The sequence below is a fragment of the Schistocerca nitens genome, chromosome 6 (genome assembly GCF_023898315.1).
Source record: "Schistocerca nitens isolate TAMUIC-IGC-003100 chromosome 6, iqSchNite1.1, whole genome shotgun sequence".
Taxonomy (NCBI): domain Eukaryota; kingdom Metazoa; phylum Arthropoda; class Insecta; order Orthoptera; family Acrididae; genus Schistocerca; species Schistocerca nitens.
Window position 1 is genome coordinate 164,723,114 of NC_064619.1, and position 26,788 is coordinate 164,749,901.

General features: G+C 38.6%; 1 protein-coding gene across 2 annotated transcripts in view; it reads left to right on the plus strand.

Annotated features, from left to right (window-relative positions):
- Positions 1-4,980, plus strand: part of LOC126262465 (baculoviral IAP repeat-containing protein 6-like) — a 164,516-nt gene extending 159,536 nt beyond the window's left edge. For both annotated transcript variants that reach the window (XM_049959122.1, XM_049959123.1), the window contains exon 7: positions 4,749-4,980. In XM_049959122.1, the coding sequence (XP_049815079.1) occupies positions 4,749-4,862 (114 nt within the window). In that variant the 3' untranslated portion in view covers positions 4,863-4,980. The remainder of the gene's footprint in view (positions 1-4,748) is intronic.
- Positions 4,981-26,788: the final 21,808 nt, after the last annotated feature.

Consider the following 26,788-nt stretch of genomic DNA (forward strand, 5'->3'; position numbering starts at 1 on the left):
TTTAGGGTGCCATAGAATTAACATTTCAAAAAATAGCAGAAATGAAATATGCTTGCTGTATTTACAGTACAGAATTTGTGCAGAGAGACTGAAGAGGAATTTACCTTAAATTTATGCAGTACGTACAGCAATAAAATGCCAGCAGCATGTTAAAATAAATTACGTAAGGAATAGCAACCATGTACACTGTTCAATAATGTTGAAAACAGTCAGGTATAATGAATGAGATGAAATGTTGAGGATGTTTACAACTTACTGTAAGTGCTGTGTAGTATAATAGTCATGAATGGCATAACTTCATTCCAGATAGTGTATTACAAAAATTAATCAACAGTACGAAAATGAAAGGGCAGTATTCTATACCAATACATAAATTACACGAAGGACTACACTTTCTCGTATGTTTCTCCTTGAAATGTTGTAGAAATGTGATGATGTACTGTACCTAACACATTGAAAATATCTCACACACACAACGAAACATCAGTAAAAAATACACTATTAATCCAACTCTGTACTTTGAAAAGGTAACACATTTTGGAATCTTGTTTTTCTACAATCACAGCAAAGATAGTTTTGTTTAGTTTTTTTTAACTACTTGCTTTAACTTTGAAATGCTATACAGCACAGTATACTGTCCTACTTAAGGTAATCAGTTAGCTTTGTTTGCCTTTTGCATTTAAGATGTGTGTATGTGTTTTGCATTTGGCGATGCTTTTGTTTTAATGCCTGATTTGAAACTAACAATATAAAGAAAACAAGAGTTTGAAACTAAGCATTACATTGTTGTTACTGATCCCCAAATATGTAACAAACAAAAACAAACCTTGGATGTTACACCGATATATTTCTTCAAAAAGTAATTAAAAATACGTTGTTTTATATGATATGTTGCAATAAGCGATTTAGTACCAAGCGATTTTTAAATACAGCATTTACGTAAGATTTAGACGAGACTTAGATTTTGCTGTAAGAGCCAATATGCCATTAGAAGCGATGTTGCTGTAAACAGTATTGACTGTAATGGTAAACTGTAATACAATATTTTCAGTGTGAGATGTTGCATATTACAAACTTTATACTCTGTAACTTCAGTATTATTTTTCCTTTCAATTAGTAGCTTCATAGTTCCGCAGAATACCAAAAACAGCACAGTTTACATGAAACATTTAATTTTTTTTATATACATGTCAAGTTTCATTGGACCAAATTGAGGAGCAAATCTCCAAGGTCATGGAACATGTTAGTACATGAAATTACAACATAAAACTAATAACATATAAAAATAAAATGTTTATGAACCTAAAAAAGTCAATCCATAAATTTAAGTGCAATCAACAATACAACAAGAATCAGCTTACTGACCCATGAGGAACCTCTTCAGTTTAGAGTTGAAAGTGCACGGATTACTGCTAAGATTTTTGAATTTGAGTGGTAGCTTATTGAAAATGGATGCAGCAGTATACTACACACCTTTCTGCACAAGAGTTATGGAAGTCCGATCCAAATGCAGGTTTGATTTATGCTGAGTATTAACTGAGTGAAAGCTGCTTATTTGGGAATAAGCTAATGTTGTTAACAAGAAATGACAGTAAGGAATATATATAATGAGAGGCCAGTGTCAAAATAGCCAGACTCGTGAACAGGGGTTGACAAGAGATTCGTGAACTTACACCACTTATTGTCCAAACTGCATGTTTGAGCCAAAAATATCCTTTTAGAATGGGAAGAGCTACCCCAGAATATAATAATATGACATAAGAATTAAAATAAGCAAAGTAGACTAATTTTTGTGTCGAATGATCATTCACTTCAGATACCTTTCGGATCGTAAAAATGGCAGCAGTAAGTCTTTGAACAAGATCCTGAATGTCAGGTTTTGTTGAATTGTGTATTAGAAATGGTAAAAACTGAGTCTTCGTATGATTTAGCATTAGTTTATTTTCAACAAGACATGAACTTAGATCATGAAGTGCATTGTTTGAAACCGAGCCAATGTTACACACATCATCCTTTACTACCAAGGTAGTGTCATCAGCAAACAGAAATATTTTAATTACCCGTAATACTAGAGGGCATATCATTTATATAAATCATTTATGTAAATAAGGAACAGGAGTGGCCCGAACACTGATACCTGGGGCACCCCTCCCTTGACCTAACCCACTCAGACCCCACATTACAGCCATTTTAAATGTTGTGAATTATGTCCTTTAGCTATCTGTTGTTAAAGTAAGAGGTGAACCAATTGTGAGTTACTCCCCATATTCCATAATGGTGCAACTTCTGGAGTAATATTTTATGATCAACATAACTGAATGCCTTAGTTAAATCAAAAAATATACCCAGTGTTCAAAACCTTTTATTTAACCCATCCAGTACCTCAGAGAGAGAAGAGAATATAGCATTTTCCATTGTTAAGCCACTTCTAAAGCCAAACTACTGTACATTTGATAGCAAATCGTGTGATATAAAATGATCAATTATCCTTGCATACACAGCCTTTTCAATAACTTAAGCAAACACTGATGGCATAGAAATAGGACTAAAATTGTCTACCTTATCCCTTTCCCCCTTTTTATAAAGCGGCTTTAGTATTGAGTACTTTAATCGTTCAGGAAACTGACCATTCCTAAAGGAAAAATTACAAGTATGGCTAAATACAGGGCTAACATGTGCAGCACAGTACTGTAATATTGAGCTAGGCACTCCATCACAACCATGAGAGCCCTTAGTCTTCAGAGATTTAATTATTGCCTCAATTTCCCCCTTGTCTGTATCACAGAGGAGAATTTCTGACATCAATCTCGGAAAGGCATTTGCCAAGAGAGTTAGGATTCCCTGTAGAAGCTAAATTTTTAATTAATTCACCAGCAATACTCAGAAAATGATTGTTAAATACTGTACATATATCTGATTTATCAGTAACAGAAATATTTTTACTGCGAACTGACTATATATCGTCGAACTCGTGCTGATGACCAGACACTTCCTTCACAACTGACCATATGGTTTCAATTTTATCCTGCGACTTAGCTATTCTCTTTGCCTACCACATACTCTTTGCCTTCCTAATAACTTGTTTAGGAACCTTACAGTACTGTTCCTAATGGGCTACTGTAGCTGGATTGTGAATGGAAAGCAACTCTCAAAGAGCATGAGAAATGTGTTACGGAAAGCATTATATGTATCATCTGCGTTATCAGCACTATAAACGTCCTGCCACTCTCGTTCCATTCCCACTTAATTTAGGAGATCTACTGACATCCTTTTTCTTGCACCATCATACACAAAATTTGTATTGAAGTCACCACATATAACTAATTTCTAGTACTTTCTGCAAAGTGAACCAAGAGCCCTCTCTAGCTTGAGCAGAAATGCTATGAAGTCTGAGTTAGGGGACCTATAAACAACAATAATTAGTTCAGTTTCACTAAATTCAACTGCCCCTGCACAACATTCAAATATCTGTTCAGTGCAGTGCCATGATAGGTCTATGGACTCAAATGAAATACTGTTTTTTACGTACATAGCCACTCCCCCACCCCGCAAGGAACTCCTTGAAAACCAGCCATCTAATCTGTATCCTGGTAAAAGAAGCCTCTGAATTATCAAATTATTTAAGTGGTGCTCTGACATACCAATAATTCGAGAGACAATATCTGTATCTCTAGTACCTCTTATATTTTGATGAAATATGCTAATCCTTCTCTACTTGGAAACATGACATCTTCTGAAGGTGAGCTCTTACAGGGACTACCTTTAAGCAGGTATACCTGTAAACTGACTTCAAACCAAAAAAGGTGTACCTCTAACACAAACTACTACAGAAATTTTTCCATGAGTGATCCCACCACCACCACCCACTACATTGTCTTCTATAAGCTTTGCCAGCCTCCCCTTCCCATACTTACTGAGGTGCAAGCCATGCCTAGTGAAACCTGATCTACTGATTGCTGCAACTGGCACCACTGAAATGTGACCCATGCCCCCTGCCATCAGCACCCTCTCCAGCCCCCTGTTAATGCTCCTAACAGCCGCATTAAGATAGGCCAATCATGACGCAACAGTTGCATGAAATGCACATTAGTGTCACCAGTTATATCTTTACCAGGTCACCACCTACATCATATTCCCAGTCCCTATCAAGTCTGTTCGCTGCTCCACCCACTATCACTACCTGATCCTCCTTTGTAAAATTCCTGCATAACTCCCCTATGCTGTCAGTCACCTGAGCCAACCCTGCACTAGGCTTCACAATGCTGGTGACCTGGTACTCACTCCCCAACACTTCCTGCAACTGCTAGCCCACACGTCTACCGTCAAACTACCTAGCAGCAGAACCTACTTCTTTCTGTTTGACTTTGCAACTAATCTAGGCCTTCTAAATGCTGAGGACTTCTGCTTGTTCCCTACATCTACATCTGTTAAATTTCAAAATAAAGGTAGTTACTGACTGTAAGGCACTTAAATTTAGTTTGATTGTTAAAATAAAAACATTAATGAAATACTATGGTCTTCATTAGCCCGTCAAAGAGATGATAATGATGAATGTGTATTTTCTTTCACTTTGCATACCGACTTCTGAAGCCATTGAATTCTTCATTATTAATAGAAATGTGGTTCTGAAATGCATAGTTTGTCTTTAGTTACAGACGTTTTTAGCATGTTTGTTCTAAGTCTATACAATGGCTAACTCAAATTTTGCACAATTTCTTATGTCTCTGTCTCTCCTTTTTTATTTGCAGGAACTGAAGGAGTATATAAGGAAACAACGCAGTGGAAAAGAGATTACTGAAGCATATTGTCTGCTAAAGAAAGAACTTGAAAAACTGATTCGTTCAGCAAAGTCGTCAGAATAAAGGTTCTCTTCTGGAATGTTTGATGTTCAGATTTTTGCATATATAATAAATCTGTGATAAGTGAGAGGAATTTATTATTATCTGCTGATGTTTCCAGGAGTCACGGCTGTGCAGTGTACAGTTTTTTTTTTTTTTTTTTTTTTTTTTTTTTTTTTTTTTTTTTTTTTTTTTTTTGTGTCAGCTGTTTAATTTTACCTTGGGAAGAATTTTTTTTTTTTTCAGCAGATTTGTTTTTATTTCATTTATTTTACGTTGTACAATGTTTAAATTTATTTATATTGTACATAAAAGAAATGTAATATTTAAATGTGAAGAAAACAAATAATAAAAGCAGTATATTTAAGTAGAAGTAACCCTCTTGGGGAACAGCAGTATGCAACTCTGGTGCTGCACATAAAACTGTGATCACAGTGGATTCATCTTCCAGAATTAACCATTTGATGGAAAACTAATTCTGCAGCTTTTTCTCCTGTATTTCCTTCCTTTGTCTCAGAATTCCTAATGCTGCAATCTGTGATATACACACACAAGCCTCCTCCCCACACCCCTTGAAAAGAAAAGTAAAAAGTGTGTCCATACAATATACTACCAGTTTTGTTGTTAGTGCCACTAGTAGAAATCCTTTGTACTTTGGGGGATGAGATTCACTGTCTACTTTTACATGCTGCTTAAAAATGTGATTTGTGTAATACTGTGTAGCTGTAGCTTTGTCTGAATATTTTGTTCTTTGTTATTAAAATATAGCATTTAATTGTTGTTGATAGTTTTAATTAACATTTTAGATAGTGTTGTCGTTCGTGCTTTGAGTGTCATCTAGGTGTAATCATAATATATCACAGCTGAGTGGAAAATTAGCAAAATAACTGAAATTATAAATCTGTGAGAATTTGATGTTAAAATCCATATGTATGCTTCATTCCAGCAGCAAAGCAAAACATTGTGATGGAAACTGTCAAATGATGAATTTAATTCACATTTGTAATGTGAATTGAGCAATTTGTTTTATTCCCTAAGCAAGATATATATGCAAGCATACAGGAACAAATAATGGACTCGGTAATCAAGTAATATGTTGTAACATGTTGTTAGAAGTGGTTAAAGAGAGAGAACATTTACACTTTATTGTGAAAAGAATAAATGTACACTGTTCTACTGAATGTTTTTAATTGCTACTATTATATGTGGAAATGCCTGTTGTGTGTTTTTTACCTACAATTTGTAACTTCTCACCTGACATCTCTTATCACACAATTAATGCAGAAATTGGTTACAAAAGTTTCATATATTCACATTATTTGTTAGGTTTACCTTTCTCTACAGCCAGTTAAGACTCCTGCAAAACTGTTTTCCAGATAATTACTATAATATATATGTTGTGATAACTGTATCATATAAACCATTTTGCACAAACTTAAAAATAAAAAACTTCTTCGTCATTTTTGTTTCATTGTTGTATGTTACCTGATGCCTGTTTGTTTAATAAATAACTTCATGGCAACAGAAGTGGCAGTCGGAAATTTATGGACATGAGTCATAACTTGTTTCAGAAATTGATAATTGGAAGTGTTAGTTGTGATACTTGTTGTTTAAGAAGAGCATATACTCATCAAACACCAGAGCACAAACTAAAGAAAAGGAAAGACTCGGTTAATAAACTCTTCCTTATAGTAAAGCCTACACCATGTATTGACTGCAGCTGTTAGGATTAACTTTTGTGTAATATATTCATTCCAACTCCATAAAAAAATCTGCTATGAAGTGTACAACAAACCTTTAATGATGTCATGGTCAAAAATATAGACTTGAGAGAGGCACCACTGAAGGTGGATATCAACATTCAAGGTGTCTTTGGTGGAGTTATAGTAGCTGAAACCAGCTAGTAGTTTTTCTGCAGTTAATTTTGTCCTCTCTTTCCTGGGAAAACACACAAAATTATCCGGAGACATTTTTGCAAAATGTCTGTGTTGTGAGTTGCCTTTGCACTTGGCCTGGCGCTTTCCTATTGAATGTGGTGCAACTGAAGTTGACCAGGGACCCTTCTGTCATGTAGAGTCAGTCGATACTTTGAAAAATGCTGAAAGGTTTGAATGCCTGGCAAAACGTTTTGTAGAGCAGTCTTCCAATAACCAGGGTGTTACAGGGTGTATACAATCCGGGAAAAAGCCGGGAATTTTTTCATCCGGGAGAAAATCGGGGAAAAACCAGGGAACTTTTTAGAATTCCGGGAAGTTTTCAGTTTAACTTCCGTAATTTTGACTGGCAAGAACCAATACTTTAACAAAGGATATTATTGTATACCGTTATTTCATAATAATACTGCAACAATAAAACATGAACGAGAGAAAAAACGAAAATAAAACTTAAATTGCAAAGGAAATGCGCCATATACAGCAACAAAACACAGTGCTCATACAAGCGCCTGCCAACAGCAAAATGTGTCAAAGGCTTTAGGAAGGCTATGCAAAGTTCCGTAACAACAGATTGCCTCCGATGAACGTGACGTCACAACTGTTTACATTAGATTCGTTTTAGCAGTTATGTGCAGGATCATGCGCAGTGTAGTAGTATCTTCTCCCGTTGCTGGCTACAGAAATGTGGCTGTTGGCTGTGTAATAAGCAGTCACAGCAAGCAGCTAAATGCTACCAGGAAAAATTTTACTGGAGCGCCCAAGCTGCTAGATTCTTGCATGCACAGCAGGCCCAGTTGTAGGAGGGGGGTGGGGGGCAAATCCACACGAATGAGGGGAAAAAACCTTGTTTCACAAAGCGACTAGCATCCAGCGCACGTTAGTCTATCGATTATTCATATGACTTTGAAACACATTCTAAGTTGATTTCTGAATGTGTGCATAGTGTACTTGATGTCTCTGTCGGGGGAATCCTCGTTGCATGTAGAAACAAAGTTTCCTACAGACAAAAGGGGCTATACAAGCTGAGCGGAGTAAGACCGAACGGATGAATGACAACCGCTGTCTGTGTGGTTGATTGGTTTGCAAATGATGAGCATTGTTATAATTACTAGCTAAATCCATAGATTCAGACTACAGGAGTGGAAATAAGCGAATAACAGGTAAGAAAGATTACGCATTACCTTCTCGGTGTATGTAAGAAAATGAAATTTTGACAGAAAATTTTTGGGCAGATCACTATACTAGTAAGGGCCAGTTGTACAATCCCCTAGCAGCCGCTTTAAATTCTATTCTGGAAGAAGCGCGGAATACGCGTTGTACGAACATGTAGTAACGCCTAACCGGAGGATAATCGCGGGATAAGTGAACCGGTGATTCTGGCAGAGTTAGTGAAGTTAACCTGTGAATAAGCTTTGACATTGGCAGGAACAGTTACAGAACTAGTGCTAACAAGACTGTTTGTTAGAACGAGGAAGGAGAAGAAACGGGGACATCGTATAAATTATGGAACAATATGACCGATTCCAAGTTTGTATAAAAATTTCGTACTAGGGTGAAGTGGGGTAAGTGTAACCATGGGGTTAGTGTAACCACGGCTTATGGTGCCTCAAAGAAGCTGTATTTTTACCTCTGACCTATCACACATATTAATTTACTCCTTTCTTTGTTATATTTCACCATAAGTTGTCAAATCTGACATATATTGGTAATTAATTTTTGGACTTGAATTGTCGTCTACATTTTCACTCTGCAAGTGAGTGACATGCTCAGAATTTGGTGGTCTGTCATTTTTGCAGTTTTAAAGATAACTGCACAATTTTTTGGTTACAAACTAACTTTTGCATGGCAATTTCAAATATTAGATTCATTTTACTCTACTGATAAAGCTCTTGATATGCCAGGCATGGTTGCACTTACCACAACTTTTTCCCATGTGGGGCAAGTGTGACCGGGGGGGGGGGGGGTTTACACTTGCCCCAAACAAACTTACCAGAACAGATTTATTTATTTAAGCCGTAACCTTGTTTTTGCTTCCTGTACATATGGATACCAGAATACTTGATGTGCTGGATTTGTAGGCCTTCTGAGTTTGTGTGAGATATATTTTATTTTTTATTTAAGTCTACTATATTTTTAAACCACGTTTTCTTTTATAAAATATGACACAGTCCGACAGTGTAGTCCCACTGGTAAAACAAAGAAGAAAAGGATTGCACCAGGAGCTGAAGTTATCACTTTTCAAGATGCCATCTATAAAGAAAAAGATTTTAAAGGAAACAAGAATAATAAGGAGAAAGCAAAACGAAAAAGCATTATCGACATAAAAAAGGGCTTGTTAATGAAAAGTTAATCTTCCAAACAAAGTGCTGTTACTTCATTCAAAATGGCATCTCGGAATGTTGTGGAAAAAAATCCCTGATTGCTCATGTGGGTAACAAGAAAAAAAGACTGGAAGTTGAATCAACAAGTGAACAAAGTGAAACTGAAGGAGGCCTATCTTTAATAAGTAGTGTTGAAGAAAATGGGACCATAATAACACTGGACAATATCAGGAAAGAAATGATAAACTGTGAAGAAGAAAAAGTGGCAAACTTTTTTGAAGCCAAAGATAAAATTACAGTTGGAAACTATGTTCTGGTAGCTTTTGCAACAATATGTAAGAAAGTTCATTTTATTGGGCAAGTTACAAAAATTAGTGCTTTAGGAGATCCAGAAGTGATTTTCCTCAGATGCAAAAATAGACAAAGCATGGCACCACATTCTACTAGCCTGATAGAAGAGATGAGACAGAAGTTCCATCCTCTGATGTCATTTCAGTGCTGCCTGAGCCTACTTTGAGTCGCAGGGGATACCTGACATTTGGTGTTACATTTGATTCATACAACATTCAGTGACTAAATAATAGTTAGGGCCTAAGTGTGAATATAATAAGTTGAATTAGGGAAGTTTAGCGTTAAACACAAACTGCCAACAACTTTAGTTCAATTACCATGAAAAATAATAGAAAGTGAACTTATAAAGCGAATTTTTCTTTTCTCTTGATACTAGATATTTTATTATTTTTGTTAAATTGCCTACTAAAGAAAAAATATTACTTTTGTAGAATTTAAACTAATCAATTACTGTCCTAAAACAAAAATAAATCATCTATGAAACATTCTGTTTCAGTGTTTTATGGTTTAGGCTAACACTTATTTTTTAGTTTAGATAACATTTTCTGTGTATTTCATAATATACAAAGAGGCGTGTGCAAAAAAGTTCAAATCTTGAGTAAAATTTAAGATATTTTAATAATTTAAAAATCCTCAAATTCAGTAAAAATTGGGTAATCAGGTCACTTACCCAAAGTCTCTTTTACAATGCTCTGTATGGGTACAACAATGCAGGGTTACACTTGCCCCGAACCATGGGGCAAGTGTAACCTCACAACACAAAATTTTGAAAACAATTAATTGACCATATGATTTCTTTTTTCAAAAACAAAATGTAGATTGTTTAAAAGTCAAAAGTCAAACTTTAAGCATGAGAAATTTCAAAATCATATCTTCAATAACAAGTTGGCAATTTGGTGTAAAAGTTGAACTATGCCAAAACGTGTTTACACTTACCCCACTTCACCCTACTACTTTTCAATCTCATACTTGAGAAACTGGAGCGTATGAATGAAGTGTGAAACTACTTCCTAACGTAAGGCTTTTTGCTTGTAGTAGGCCTAATAGGCACTTGATATTGGTACTTTGTGAATTATATTCTGTTGTTACAAAAAAGACCGTTTGTGCCAAAACAGTCTCGTTTATTTGGTGTGTATTACAATTGTTGCAGTATTAGAAAGGCCTATTTCATTTTATCTAGCGTAGAGTGACAAAATAGACGTAATCAGATCGGGAAATCACACCAGTCTTTGGTCCTATTTGCATTAACAGCTTTTTCAGTATTAGACAACGACATTTCGACTTTTCATGTAGCAAAATATTTCACGAACTTTGATGAGGTAATAGATTCTAGGAGCTAAAGACTGAAGAAATGTGTATTGTCTCGTGTATTTACTGGGTTTTTGTATCCTATATTTAATTTTATGTCACACAGGGCATCAAGTTGTTAGCTGATAGGGAATAAAGAGTGCAAATTTTCTGAAGAGGGACAAGATTTCAAACCGGCCAATTGTAAGCAGGAGAGGCACCACAGGACATTTTAATTTCCACTGTCCTGAATATGGTTCGATGGCTTCCATTACAAAATATACAATTCCACAGAGCGAAGCACACTGACGTACAATAGAAGAATGCTGTGTGAGGAGGCGAAGTAATGCCCTTCGGCACACTTATGACCAAATAACATGTCTTACATTTCCTCGAACACACGTTTTATGTATCAGACTTCAGAAAGATGTGCACTACAAAATGAACATATTTTTGAAAATTTGACTTTTTTAAAATTTTTGACTTCCTATCTCAAACACTCGAGGGAGTGGTGGGCTATTGCACCGGTTCGGAAATATCATAGATCCAGGGCTGATGCGCAGAGCAGTCTGAGTTACAGTGGGTAGTCTCCACGTGACCCGTGTTTACATTTAGTGATTTTGCTGTTTCCTCTTCGTTTACTGCTCTCACGTCAAATGAAAACGAAACAGATTTCTGATTTCCACCTTTCTGACAGTCAAGCCTTCCAGAACAATGAAGTTATTTTTGTCGGTTTGCTAAAGAACTTTTCTTTTTAATTCCACACACTGTTCACTGCATTTCAAGTGCACGTTTTCAACTTCTAGCACGTATGGCATTATGCCATAATAAAGAACCAAACGTGAGATAACACAGTACTGGTACTCCAAGAAAATTTACTTCCGTAAACCACATTGAAAAGCTTAATATCAGGTTGTGGCTTACTTAACTGGGAATATGGACATACAAATATGCACTTTAAATGTGGACATTTTAGTATGGGTCTCGAAATTCCGATGCTCATGGAGTATCGTCTGATGTTTTGTTTCTTCTATAACATAATGTACGATCTTTTAATGGTTTACACGTACGAACATACGGGCTCCCTGCGACATCGTAGCTGCACAAGCGTGGTGACGCCTGTCATCTGGTACTCTCTGGCAACTGCAGAAACGAACCTATTTCTACAGGTCGCGGGAAAATATTCCGAATGGTGGTTTTGAAAAGCGTTACCATCAAAGTACCATTCTGGCAGTTACAACGGAGCTATGTGCGATAATGTATGATGAATTTCTTAAATCACAGAGCGTTTGACTCTCATTTAAAAATCAACTCTTTGATGACGAGCCATTTAGATGAATTTCGAGCCTAGAAGATCAGACATTTAAGTCGTTATTAAAAAATTTTACGATCACATTTGTGTGATATATCTTAAATTGTAATATGTGCATAAAAGACCAACATTGTATGTGAAAGCTTAGCTTCTCTTGCAGCGTATTAATCTTACAGACCAATATTATATGTGAAAGCTTTGTGTTTCGTGTAGCAACACTTTGTATATTAATTTAAACCATTAACTTTTTCTGTTTGTGGGTTCGCGCTACTTAGCAGTGATGTTGCTATTGGCTGACTACATCACGTGTCCTAAGCTCTGAATACCCGCTGTCATCGGCTGGCGAGATCACGTGACATGAGTTATGACTGGCTTACAAAAGCACATCGCAATCTCGATTTCAATGTTTCGGAAAGTAACATGCGGTGTTTGGTGGAATTTGAATTTATACTTTCGTAATACGAGAATAGCAGCATATATGTTGCTGCACATCAAAGATCTTTCCAAAACGCGTTTTTTTCCCTGTGTTTAGTTTTATAAAGCACCGGGAAATTCTACTCCCGTGTATAAAACCATAATCATTTAAAGGACTTATACAGTTCTAAGAGAAAATATACTATCAGTTATCAGGGAAAAAGTATGTTTTCACCCAGGAGAAAGTGTATTTTTAACCAGAAAATCTGGGAATTTTTTTTCCTTGTCCATGTATACACCCTTTGTTAGTTACTATCATGACAAACTATACACCCTCAGACAAAGGTTGGGGGAAGATTTTGAACAACATGTAGATTGCATAAGAACTGTCTCATGCAAAACCTGTATCCTTAGTCAGAAGAAGCTGAAGTGGGTATGATTGACATTTTTATTTGTGGTATCGGTCTGCAGATTGGAGGATAAGTCAAAATACCCACCCCCAGTTCACTCCATGAGGCAGGCTGCCTCACATTGTTAGGTGAAGAAGCCAGATGCTTTGTTGCAGCACCAGGCAACGTGTGTACCAATAATTCAGTTTGTGGCCGCTGTAAGCAGTCCTGTCACAACTGATAAATGCTTTGCACCTTATTGTCCTGATTGCAGAGTTACTGGGCATCTAAGAATGCAGTGGCTACAGAACTGTAATAGGTTGTTTTGGGATTGTGGTAGTGATCCCTGTGACTCAGTAAACGTGTGTTTTAATCAGGGAAACAGTGTGGGGGGCAGGTGAAGCTACCCCACCCCCCAATAAAGTCATTCAACCCCATATATTACAGTGTTTTGAAGGAGGTGCCAAATGTAATTGTGAAAGGAGACATGCAGCGAAAGCTGACCCCAATTTTAGAGGCTGCTGATACCCCGATAAGTTCAGTGTGTCTTTCTCCTGTTGACAAGCGGCACTTAAGAGGTCTGGGTACTAAAGTAATAAATCCTGCAGATGCATGTTCAGTTAAGCTGCCAATAGTGTCACCATTTATGTGTTTGAGACGAAAGTTATTAGGCAGGGGCGGCCTGATTTTGATATCATTCTGGGAAATGATTTCCTGCACCAATTCCAGGGTGCGATTGATTTTTTGGTTTCTGCTGTCAAATATGCTGAAGAATTTCACTGTTTTGGTGGCTACAGCACCTCACAGATATGAGGAAATCTGAGATAGGGGACCATTCCCTGAAATTATGACATTGCATATCTTGGTGCTAAAGGCATCCACTGCTGTAACAATAAACTCAGCACTGGAAGTGTTCTCTGGTTTATAGCCAAAATGGAGGAGTCTAAAGGGCCTGTACTGTGGTTGCTGGAGCTTTTCAGGACAGGATCTCACATGCTCATATTGACAACACTAATGCATGTTATCGAGATCCTGGTACTGTGCTTAACACTTGTGAAGCTGTTGTGGAAAGGGAGCTCTCTCTAGATTCAATAACCTGTGGTATTCCACCATTAAATGAAAGGTAGTTTGATAGTACGAACTCGTGCAACACCCCCCACACTTCCACCCCAAAAGAAGGTAGTGGTGCTTTGAGGAAAAGAACATCGAACAAGTTTGAGGAACTAAGAGATCGTGGGGCAACTCAATTGCAGAGTGGTTTGGAACTTTAACCAGGAGTGTCACACTGGGCCATTTTTCCTAGATGCAGGAAAAAGGGTCTGGTAAGGTGCTCAGCTGTATACCATAACTTGGGTGTACTCGCATATGTTGGATCCACTTAATAGTGGGGCTCGGGGGTCCAGTTTTCATTTGTCTTCTGGAAGATATTGCTGCTAAACAGACAAGCATTAATGCCCAGAATACTGAAGAGCGGGATGAATTTTGCTCTGCATGGTTGTTTCTGTCTTGGAATACAAATTATGTTCATGAGCTTATGACTATATGCCAAACACCAAATGTCTGTGAGCACTATAACATCAAAGACATTTCAATCCACATAAAACTCCAGGACATACCAGAATTTGAGAGATAGAACTGAGATTTTCAAGCAATCGGGCCCCTCTATTTTTCAAAATTAGCTACTCAGTGCCCCAAACACACAGATTTGATGCTATTCTCCAAGGTTGAAAAGCAACACTATGTCGGGATTAAAAACCTCTCGTGCCTACTTCCTCCCAATTCTCAAAAAAATAAAGGGGCAAGTATTTTTGCTGTAGATACCTCAACTTTTTTACCAAGAGAGAGTATTTTGAAAGGCACCTCATTGTCTGCTCAATCCTAGAACCAGTACGTGTGGAAGTTTGTAAATAGGACAAAAAGTTTGAGAATGACCACGACCAGAAACAATATCCCTTTATCATATATGCTGACTTTGAGTGCCTCTGAGTTCCTGTGGTGCATTGTGAGGGCAACCCCAGTTCTTCTCATACCACCTTTACAGAATGCCGTGTACTGTATGTCAAGGCATATCATGTTTGTATGCTCATATGACTCCAGCCACAACAAATTCAAATCATATGTCCGGGATAATCCTGTAAGAGGGATGGTCTCTAAACTTGAAAAACTTTTGGAAGTGGCCCACATTTATCACAGCACCACTCCCATGATCGACTTAGATGCATATATGATACATTATACAAGAAGGCAGTTGATTGTCACATTCATGGGCTGCCATAGGACAGAAAAGATGAAAATCCACATAGACACCATTGCAATATAGTGAAGAAGTTCCATGGCACAGTTCACAGTATGTGCAATTTGAAGTGCCAACAGTTTGAGAGGGTGTGGTGTTCACTTTCTCATTCAGCAATTGAGAGATTTCGGATTAAAGGACGATGAGGTCAGTGTCATTCCTGACACTGTTGAAAAGTACTTTTCTTTTTCCAAGAGAAAAGCATCAAAAATAACTGTTTCCTGGATTCGCTTCACTTCATGTGTGGGTCTCTTCAAAAACTTATTGAGAAATTTCATTGGGAAGATGAGCATATCACAAGAGCTGCATATCACAATGGTGCAAAGTTTCAGGAGACGATGCATCAGGAAGGTAAGCGTATCACCAGAGCTGCATATCGTATAATGATGCAAAGTTACAACTTCAGGTCTTAATAACTTTGGAACTATTCCACACAGTCCATTGAAATTTTTACAACCCAGTAACATCCACTTACAGAACACACTCTATGAATCAAAACAGTAACAACATATTTCTGAGGGAAAATAAAAAATTCCAAAATGTGATTAAAAAATGTAATAGGTTAAAAGGTACATATTGTAGGTGCCCTCTATGCCAAATATAATTCACTCGAAAATGATATAATTTTTTTTTTTTTTTTTTTTTTTTTTTTTTTTTTTTTTTTTTTTTTTTTTGTGGTAAGCTTAATGTGGCCTAAACACACACAGAACTCATCTTGCCCATATCAGTCATACAAACAGAGTTACATGCACACGAAAATACAAAAATTTGAAAAATTACCTGAAAAACATGGATTTTCGAAGTGTGGTAGCACAAAAGGGACAAGTGATATCCAAGCCAAATTTCAAACACTGCATAAGTAGACCATACTATAATATGTGGCAAAATTTCAACTTGTTATTGCAAGGCATTTGTGTACAATAAAAGTTGACAGATATGTATTTGGTTACGTTTCTTTTAACGATTTAGCAAGTAATAGTGATGATACAGACAGCTTGTTTCAGATAAAGCTGCAGCAATTGTTGCGAAGCATTAGACAACAGAAAGTTAAACAATGGTATTTTTCTGGGACAGAATTAGTCATTGTTAGGCAGGAACAACAAAGGAAACAAGCAACAATTACAGGTTACTCATGGTTTTAAGATTCTAGTTCAGACTGGTCAGTACTGTTGTGGAAAATCAGTATGGAGGCAGAAGAGTGTACTAGTGGTGCATTTGTTCAACTAAGTGCAGTATTGGTAGAGCACAAGCATCTGAATGTCATAAAACAACATATGGAACAAAATGTGGCATTCGCTTTGTACTGTATGATCTGGATGAATCAGACCAAGATTTGTTGCTATGGAGATCCGGGATACACCCTGTGAGCACAAGAAGTACAGTTCCAGGAAACTTTAGTGTTTGTTATCATCATATGAAAGTGTTTCTGGATAAGTATTCTCTCCTACAAAGAAGTTGTTTTGATCCATTTCGGATTCATAAGAAGACAGTGAAGTGTAGCCTCAGAGAAATTGATATAAGATCAGTATTGAAAGTGAATCAGTGCAAGGGACTTAACACGAAACCGGGACAAAAGTTATGTTCCAGGTGAGTTACACTGCTAAAAAATGAAGAATATTCTGATAATTTACATGACAGTGACGAAGAGTATCAGCCACCTACAACCACAGCAGATAAGCAAATAAATACTTCAGTGACTGCTCTTGGTTTTGTCTCCCATGAAGACACACAAAGTTGGGAAAAAGAGACAGGCCCAGCTATGGTAGAAGAAAACTACAAGAAGCTCAAATGAAATTAAAACACAAAATAGCTGACACACTAATGGTAGAAGAGGAAGAACTATCTGCTCCAAAGGAACAGAAATCATGCCAGAAATGCTCTGATTTGGACAAAATTGAGCATGATTTGAAAGAAAAATGTGCCATATCCACACGCCAGAAAAAAGTAGCTATTCTTACCCTTGCACCTTCCAGCTGTTCTATTGACTACACTGCAAAGGAATTCAATGTTTCTACACATATGGTAAAGCAAGCTAGGAAAATAAAAGCAACCCAAGGAGTGCTTCCACAACTTCAACAGGCTCAGGGTAAGCAATTGAGTTCAGAAATAAAGATGCTAGTGTCGGAGTTTTATGAAAATAATGACTACAACCGAATAATGCCAGGAAAAAAAGACTATGTAACAGTGAAAATGGTAAATGTACGTGTACAGATGCAAAAAAGACTGTTGCTATGCAACATATCAGAACTATATGTAGAATTCAAGGAAAAGTATCCCAATACCAAAGTAGGTTTATCATCGTATTTCAATATTCAGCCAAAATGGGTTGTGCCTGTAAGTGCAAGGGGCACACACAATGTTTGTGTATGTGAGACCCATCAAAATGCTAAGCTGATGTTTGCTGCTATAAAGGATTCTGGTCTGGATTACAAAGGTGCAATGAAGCTGCTAGTGTGTGACATCAGTTCCTACCAGTGCATGATACACAGGCATGAAAAGTGTCCTGGTAAGGCAAATCTTGCAGAGCACATGAATAACAAACAGTATGGTGAACTCCTTATGGATGATGATGAACTTGTTTCTTATAAACAATGGACACACATGGATTGTACAAGTCTTGAAACAAAGCAAAGTACAGTGGAAGATTTTATTGAAATGTGTTGTCAAAAAACGGACAAACTGACCACACACAGCTTCACAGCAACAGCACAATCGGCTTATCTCCAGTTTTGTAAGGATAATTTGAAACAAGATGAAATTATAGTAATACTAGACTTTTCTGAAAATTATGCATTTATAGTTCAAGATGCCATCCAAGGATATCATTGGGACAACAGTCAAGCAACTCTCCAGCCATTTGCGATTTACTAAAGAGGTGAATCAGGTGATGCGTCTGTCATGAACCTGTGCGTTTTTCGTGACTGTTTAATTCATGATGCCATTGCAGTTCATGCCCACATTCGCACTGTCATGGCATATGTGAAAAACAAGCTGCCTCACATACATTTTGCGAAATACTTCAGTGATGGGGGAGCTAGTCAGTACAAAAACGGTAAAAACCTCAAAAATTTATGCATGCTTTACCATGATTTTCAGATTCACGCAGAATGGAATTTTTTTGCAGAAATTCATGGTAAAAATGTATGTTATGGTATTGGTGCTACCATTAAGCGCATGGCATTATGAGCTAGTCTGCATCACCCTACAGAAGGTCACATTCTAACACCTCTTCAATTATTTACCTGGGTACAGAAAAATATATCTGGCATACAATCATTCTATGTTTCGAAAGATGAGGTGAAATCAGTCGAAGAGGTGCTAAAAAGCAGACTAGAACACGTTAAAACTGTTGCAGGCACAAGGAGCCATCATCACTTCTCTCCAGCAAACTCTGACAATGTGCAGATGAGCAGACTGTCCGGTTATAACTATAGGTTCATGCACAACATGTGTCTTCACAGTGTGTCTGACTCAGGATTCAGAAGCAAAAGCAGCAACATACAACCAGGTTGTTATGTTATTGCTGTTTATGATGACAAATGGTACTTAGGATGTGTTGCAGAGTGCTGTGAAGCAGAAGGTGATGTATTTGTGAACTTCATGGCACCGGCAAGACCAGCAAGATCATTTCATTGGCCACGTTTAGCAGACAGGTTTTGGATTCCTTTTGAACATATTATTATGACAGTTCCAGTTCCTACCACATTGTCATGAAGACAGTACAATTTATTACTCAATGTACAGAGTACAGTAGCTAAAGTGTGGGAGAACTTCTGTTTGAAGCACAATCAACTGGTTTTTAGCAGTTAAGGTGCAGTAAACGTTAATGATAGGTTGTGTTAATCTGTCTATATGTTGTTGCTTAGTGACTAAACAGTTGTGGGAGAGGATAAGAAGAGGCAGAACAGTTTACGATATGTTTTTACAAAATTGTGTTGTGGAACAATGGCCACATCACCAAATACATCTGTCAACTTCCATTGTACACAAATGTCTTGCAATAACATGCTGAAATTTTGAGATAAATATCATTATGGTCTACTTATGCAGTGTGTGAAATTTGGCTTGGATACCACTTATCCTTTTGGTGCTACCACACTTCGAAAATCCATGTTTTTCAGGTAATTTTTCAAATTTTTTTATATTCGTGTGCTTGTAACTCAGTTTTTGTGACTGATATGGGCGTGATGAGTTCTGTGTGTGTTTAGGCCACATTATGCATACCACAAAGAATTATACCCTTTTTGAGTGAATTATATTTGGCATAGAGGGCACCTACAATATGTACCTTTTAACGTATTACATTTTTTTAATCACATTTTGGAATTTTTTATTTTCCCTCAGAAATATGTTGTTGGTGTTTTGATTCATGGAGTGTGTTCTCTAAATGGATGTTACTGGGTTGTAAAAATTTCACTGGACTGTGTGGAGTAGTTCCAAAGTTATTAAGACCTGAGGTTGGGTCTGAAGATACGATTGCCAGATGCGGGTTCCAATTTCCAGGTCATGCCACCTTCTTTCACACGTCATAATTCTGGAACTAATTGGTAGGGGAAACTAATACTTTGTACACGAGCGATCCACACGTGGTAGAATTAGTGTACTGAATTTCAGTCAAATCTGAGACTATGAGCTGGAGCCCCTGGTGAAACTGACATGGAATGACCCAGCTGACCGATGTTGACATACTGCACTTCTGTGAACGTGAGATTCATGGGGGTCTTTGCCAGTGTATGCACTGGTATGCCAAGATGAATACCCTACAAATGAGCAAGGAGAAGTACAGGCCATCTGTCAATTTAAATTACATCCTTTAATTGGATGTAAAGAACCTCTAGGGGAAAGCAATGCAAGAGACTGACGTTTGGAGAATTTTGCGGGTGTCCAAATAGGCAATCATCATATTGAAGGAAGAGATTCATTATGTGACTGCTCATTCTGGTGATGGCTATATTCCAGAGGCAGAACTGACATATCACACCCATTTATATGATGCGCACAGAGACTTAGTGCACTGCTCAGAGCAGTCCCATGAAATGGGTTCTATCCCAAAGCTGTTGACAATGTTGGGGAATACACAGTGATATACTCTGGCGCCGTTGGATAAGCAGCTGCAGCAGCAAGTCGTATACTCCTAGCTCACTCATTTGTTACATAGTTTAATTCTTAATTTCTTTGCGTGTTTTTGGTACTTGCATTGTTTAATTCATAAATTTCGGGCGTATTATAGTATTTGAGAGTTGTAGCATCGCGTTTTAGTACCTGAATAGTGTAAAATTGCGTAGTCTCCTTCCGCCGCCGAGCAGTGTGTCAGCAGTGCGCAAGTAGCAGCATTACTGCATTTACTAGGCAATCTTGTATTTTAATAACCGTTTAAATTTTGTCGATTTGTTTGCGCTCTCTGTAGATTAGTTCAGACGTTCTTTGCACAACAGTTTTTAGCATGGATAGGGACTGCAACTGCTGTGTTCGGATGCAGGCTGAGTTGGCATCCCTTCGCTCCCAGCTTCAGGCAGTGTTGGCTTCGGTCACACAGCTTGAGGCTGTTGCCAATGGGCATCACTGTGGGGGTCCGGATGGGGGTTTGTCGGGGACGGCCAGCTCGTTCCACGCATCCCCCGATCAGACTACGACTGTGGTTGCCCGGGATACTGCCCGCATTGAGGCTGCTCCCTCACCTGTGGTAGAGTGGGAGGTCGTCTCAAGGTGTGGCAGGGGGTGAAAGACATTCCGGAGGGCTGAACGGAAGGCCTCTCCAGTTTGTCTGACGAACCGGTTTCAGGCTCTGTCTCAGACAGATACTGATCTTTGGCCTGACATGGCTGCTTGTCCTGTTCCAGAGATTGCCCCTCAGTCTGCAAGATCCAGGCGGTTGCAGAGGGTGGGCTTACTGGTAGTTGGGAGCTCCAACGTCAGGCGCGTAATGGGGCCCCTTAGGGAAATGGCAGCAAGAGAGGGGAAGAAAACCAATGTGCACTCCGTGTGCATACTGGGGGGAGTCATTCCAGATGTGGAAAGGGGTCCTTCCGGATGCCATGAAGGGTACAGGGTGCACCCATCTGCAGGTGTTCGCTCATGTCGGCACCAATGATGTGTGTCGCTATGGATCGGAGGAAATCCTCTCTGGCTTCCGGCGGCTATCTGCTTTGGTGAAGACTGCCAGTCTCGCTAGCGGGATGAAAGCAGAGCTCACCATCTGCAGCATCGTCGACAGGACTGACTGCAGACCTTTGGTACAGAGCCGAGTGGAGGGTCTGAATCAGAGGCTGAGACGGTTCTGCGACCATGTGGGTTGCAGATTCCTCGACTTGCGCCATAGGGTGGTGGGGTTTCGAGTTCCGCTGGATAGGTCAGGAGTCCACTACACGTAACAAGTGGCTACACGGGTAGCAGGGGTTGTGTGGCGTGGGCTGGGTGGTTTTTTAGGTTAGATGGCCTTGGGCAAGTACAGAAAGGGCAACAGCCTCAACGGGTGCAGGGCAAAGTCAGGACATGCGGGGACCGAGCAGCAATCGGTATTGTAATTGTCAACTGTCGTGCAGAACAGGGGATCAGTGATCATAAGGCCGTTGCAGCATCCCTGAATATGGAAGTTAATAGGAATATAAAAAAAGGAAGGAAGGTTTATCTGTTTAGCAAGAGTAATAGAAGGCAGATTTCAGACTACCTAACAGATCAAAACGAAAATTTCTGTTCCGACACTGACATTGCTGAGTGTTTATGGAAAAAGTTCAAGGCAATCGTAAAATGCGTTTTAGACAGGTACGTGCCGAGTAAAACTGTGAGGGACGGGAAAAACCCACCGTGGTTCAACAACAAAGTTAGGAAACTACTGCGAAAGCAAAGAGACCTTCACTCCAAGTTTAAACGCAGCCAAAACCTCTCAGACAAACAGAAGCTAAACGATGTCAAAGTTAGCGTAAGGAGGGCTATGCATGAAGCGTTCAGTGAATTCGAAAGTAAAATTCTATGTACTGACTTGACAGAAAATCCTAGGAAGTTCTGGTCTTACGTTAAATCAGTAAGTGGCTCGAAACAGCATATCCAGACACACCGGGATGATGATGGCATTGATACAGAGGATGACACGCGTAAAGCTGAAATACTAAACACCTTTTTCCAAAGCTGTTTCACAGAGGAAGACCGCACTGCAGTTCCTTCTCTAAATCCTCGCACAAACGAAAAAATGGCTGACATCGAAATAAGTGTCCAAGGAATACAAAAGCAACTGGAATCACTCAACAGAGGAAAGTCCACTGGACCTGAAGTGATACCAATTTGATTCTACACAGAGTACGCGAAAGAACTTGCCCCCCCCCCCCCCTTCTAACAGCCGTGTACCGCAAGTCTCTAGAGGAACAGAGGGTTCTAAATGATTGGAAAAGAGCACAGGTAGTCCCAGTCTTCAAGAAGGGTCGTCGAGCAGATGCGCAAAACTATAGACCTATATCTCTGACGTCGATCTGTTGTAGAATTTTAGAACATGTTTTTTGCTCGAGTATCATGTCGTTTTTGGAAACCCAGAATCTACTATGTAGGAATCAACATGGATTCCGGAAACAGCGATCGTGTGAGACCCAACTCGCTTTATTTGTTCATGAGACCCAGAAAATATTAGATACAGGCTCCCTGGTAGATGCTATTTTCCTTGACTTCCGGAAGGCATTCGATACAGTTCCGCACTGTCGCCTGATAAACAAAGTAAGAACCTACGGAATATCAGACCAGCTGTGTGGCTGGATTGAAGAGTTTTTAGCAAACAGAACACAGCATGTTGTTATCAATGGAGAGACGTCTACAGACGTTAAAGTAACCTCTGGTGTGCCACAGTGGAGTGTTATGGGCCCATTGCTTTTCACAATATATATAAATGACCTAGTAGATAGTGTCGGAAGTTCCATGCGGCTTTTCACGGATGATGCTGTAGTATACAGAGAAGTTGCAGCATTAGAAAATTGTAGCGAAATGCAGGAACATCTGCAGCGGATAGGCACTTGGTGCAGGGAGTGGCAACTGTCCCTTAACATAGACAAATGTAATGTATTGCGAATACACAGAAAGAAGGATCCTTTATTGTATGATTATATGACAGCGGAACAAACACTGGTAGCAGTTACTTCTGTAAAATATCTGGGAGTATGCGGGCGGAACGATTTGAAGTGGAATGATCATATAAAATTAATTGTTGGTAAGGCGGGTACCAGGTTGAGATTCATTGGGAGAGTGCTTAGAAAATGTAGTCCATCAACAAAGGAGGTGGCTTACAAAACACTCGTTCGACCTATACTTGAGTATTGCTCATCAGTGTGGGTTCCGTACCAGATCGGGTTGACGGAGGAGATAGAGAAGATCCAAAGAAGAGCGGCGCGTTTCGTCACAGGGTTATTTGGTAATCGTGATAGCGTCACGGAGATGTTTAGCAAACTCAAGTGGCAGACTCTGCAAGAGAGGCGCTCTGCATCGCGGTGTAGCTTGCTCGCCAGGTTTCGAGAGGGTGCGTTTCTGGATGAGGTATCGAATATATTGCTTCCCCCTACTTATACCTCCCGAGAAGATCACGAATGTAAAATTAGAGAGATTAGAGCGCGCACAGAGGCTTTCAGACAGTCGATCTTCCCGCGAACCATACGCGACTGGAACAAGAAAGGGAGGTAATGACAGTGGCACGTAAAGTGCCCTCCGCCACACACCGTTGGGTGGCTTGCGGAGTATAAATGTAGATGTAGATGTAGATGCACTACAGAAACCTCCAGCAAGTCTCAATTTGGAGATGGAGCTTGTTAGAATCATTCACAGCATTGCTAGTTAAAGGAATAAATTGATGTATACACTGAACAGAGGCTCTCACAATGTTTAACTTTGACAAAGATCTTTACAAATTAATGAACAACTCAGTTATCAGAAAAATCATGAAAAATGTTAAAGAATACCACAAAATTCATTTAGTTTATCGACAGAGAGTTCAATTTGGTGCAAGAGATTGTCACTATGGAGATGACTAAGGTACCAGTTTAGTTCACAAAGCCGTCTCTCTCTCTCTCTCTCTCTCTCTCTCTCTCTCCGTGTGTGTGTGTGTGTGTGTGTGTGTGTGTGTGTGTGTGTGTTTTCTGGAACTTTATAAACTTCACATGTACTTACTTATTCCACTATTCCACAATCCCAGGTTACTTTACAGGTATAGTTAGTTTCATATACTGAATGAAAGGCTCCAATCCATATGAAGTAATTAGGTACAACCATGAAGAATTTGACTTGTCTGAATAAATGGCCAATAATCCTTATAGAATAACATTATAAAACAATAAGCACAAAATTTGGTCAAAGGACATCTGCGACTGAGCTTCATAGCAGATCCAGATAATAATTCGCTTCAGTTGTAAATATTTTTATTGCTTAAAAAACGGGATCAATGTGAGAAATTTGGAGTCCATAGAGCAAGTAATTTTGTGTTTGTGGTTAGTTATGAATGTCTTTTTGTTACAGGTTGATCACTGAGCAATAAGCTGACAATTCCTGAATGTATTGTCATTGTCTCAGGGCATCTACAGGGTGTTTCATATGATGAGCTGCAATGACAGTTTCAACAAAAAAATAGGAAGGATGGACCAATGAATAAAAGCAAATGGAGACTGTTGAATAAATTTCAGTGAACAGGCACCGTTGCAGATGAATCTTGACCTGTCGGCCTTCCACAAGTGCAGTTGGCAGTAATGCCGTACGGGAGTCAATCTAACAGAGTCCTAAATCTGTACAGTGTCTTTAATGCTAGTTTGTGATTAATCATTATTTTTTCTTTCGTTGTTCTTTTCTTTTTATGCATGTAAGCTATATACACACAAATCCAAAGGTAAAGTAACGAGTTATTTTGTAGCAGAGATAATGTTTTGATACAAAAAAGAGAAGAGATACACTCTTCAGTTGATTAATTTCTGTATCTTCACCTGTTTTTTTCTATAAGTGGTAGCGAGCAGACGTATGATGAGACCCGTTATACCATTATTGTTTAAAAATGCGTATTTCAAACGTACATTAAAAGTGCCAGAAAAAGTTATTAATAAAATAAAGTTTTATTTATATATTCACATCGACGACACCTGCCTGTTCTTCATTTTGCTTGCACAGAGAGTCTTGCATTCAGAGGTTTGGAGCAGACAAGAGGAATTTGCTCAAGCAGCAGGGAAGCAATCCTTGCATTGTTATAATCAGAATTACACACAATGGAATTAATGTGAAGAAGTACGTAACTTAAATGATGAATATTGATCTTATATGTATTGACATTGAAGGTCTGTTGATATTAGTACCAGTTAAAGTTCATCCAGGATAGGTGTACCTTCCAATTTCTTTCAATTATTCTTTCCAATTAAATTTTTTAAATTATTCAAGCAGCAATTTTAGTCAGTTTCCATTATTTATCCACCCACCTATTTGCCACTATTCAGTGGTGATCATTTAAAGGACTGGTGGTGAGCAAAATATGAACCGAACTTTCAATTGTTGAGATAAAAACTTTTTGAGATAAATGATTTGTTTTATTGTTACCAGAAACCAATGAAATTTTCATTGTATTTTTTACATGTCCACGAGATTAGGGCTCATAAAAACTTGAAGGAGCCAATTCAAATTAAATTCTGCTACAAACGAGATGTGCCAGGAATCCTGATTTCAGTGGTAAAGATAGGAAATTGCTATGCTGTATTTTTAATAATTTTGTTAAACACTGTTCACAATAGAGTCAAAGAAAATAGCCATTGTTGAAAATTCATTACAAAATGCAGTATGCCAAAATGTTGGAAATCTGAGCTTGGCAACAGTTGAAGGTAACGCACCAAGTCATGAACTGGCCAATGGCAACCAAACTAACAGGTTTGGCATCCCACTATCAAAGAATGATGACACTGATAATATAACTAATCATGATGTCACTTTTATGCTGCTCGATGAGACAATTTTTCAGTTCTCACCAGGGAATATTTTTCCAGATAGAGAAACTGAAGTGCGTGACAGTGAAAATTCCCCTCATTATTTCCTCACGGCATCATGAACACAAGAACAGGAAACAGGTTATAAAAGCAATGTAATTACTACTGATAGACACAATTTGACACAACAGGAATTTCAGGAAAATGTAACACAACTACTTAAGGGTGTAACATAACAGTTCACAAAAAACAGGAATTTCTGGAAAGTGTAACACAACCACTTACGGATATAGGACAACAGATTACACACCAAAATCAGGCATTCAACGATTTCAAGAATAGTATTAGACATCAGTTCAGTGAGATGAGCAAAACTGTATGCACTGAATTATCTGACGAACTATCCAGGAAATTTACAGAGCTAGGTTAACAACTGATACAATAAATAATTACCGACGCGTCCCGCAGTATAAATACGTTAATGGAAAAAGTACCATCCATAGATGGTAAACAGTAACGACTTGCAGGTGAGTTACAAAACGTTAGTGAAGCATATTCTCAAATCCCAAGTGCCCCCGCCCCCATGAACCTTGCCGTTGGTGGGCAGGCTTGCATGCCTCAGTGATACAGATAGCTGTACCATAGGTGCAACCACAACGGAGGGGTATCTGTTGAGAGGCCAGAAAAATGTGTGGTTCCCGAAGAGGGGCAGCAGCCTTCACAGTAG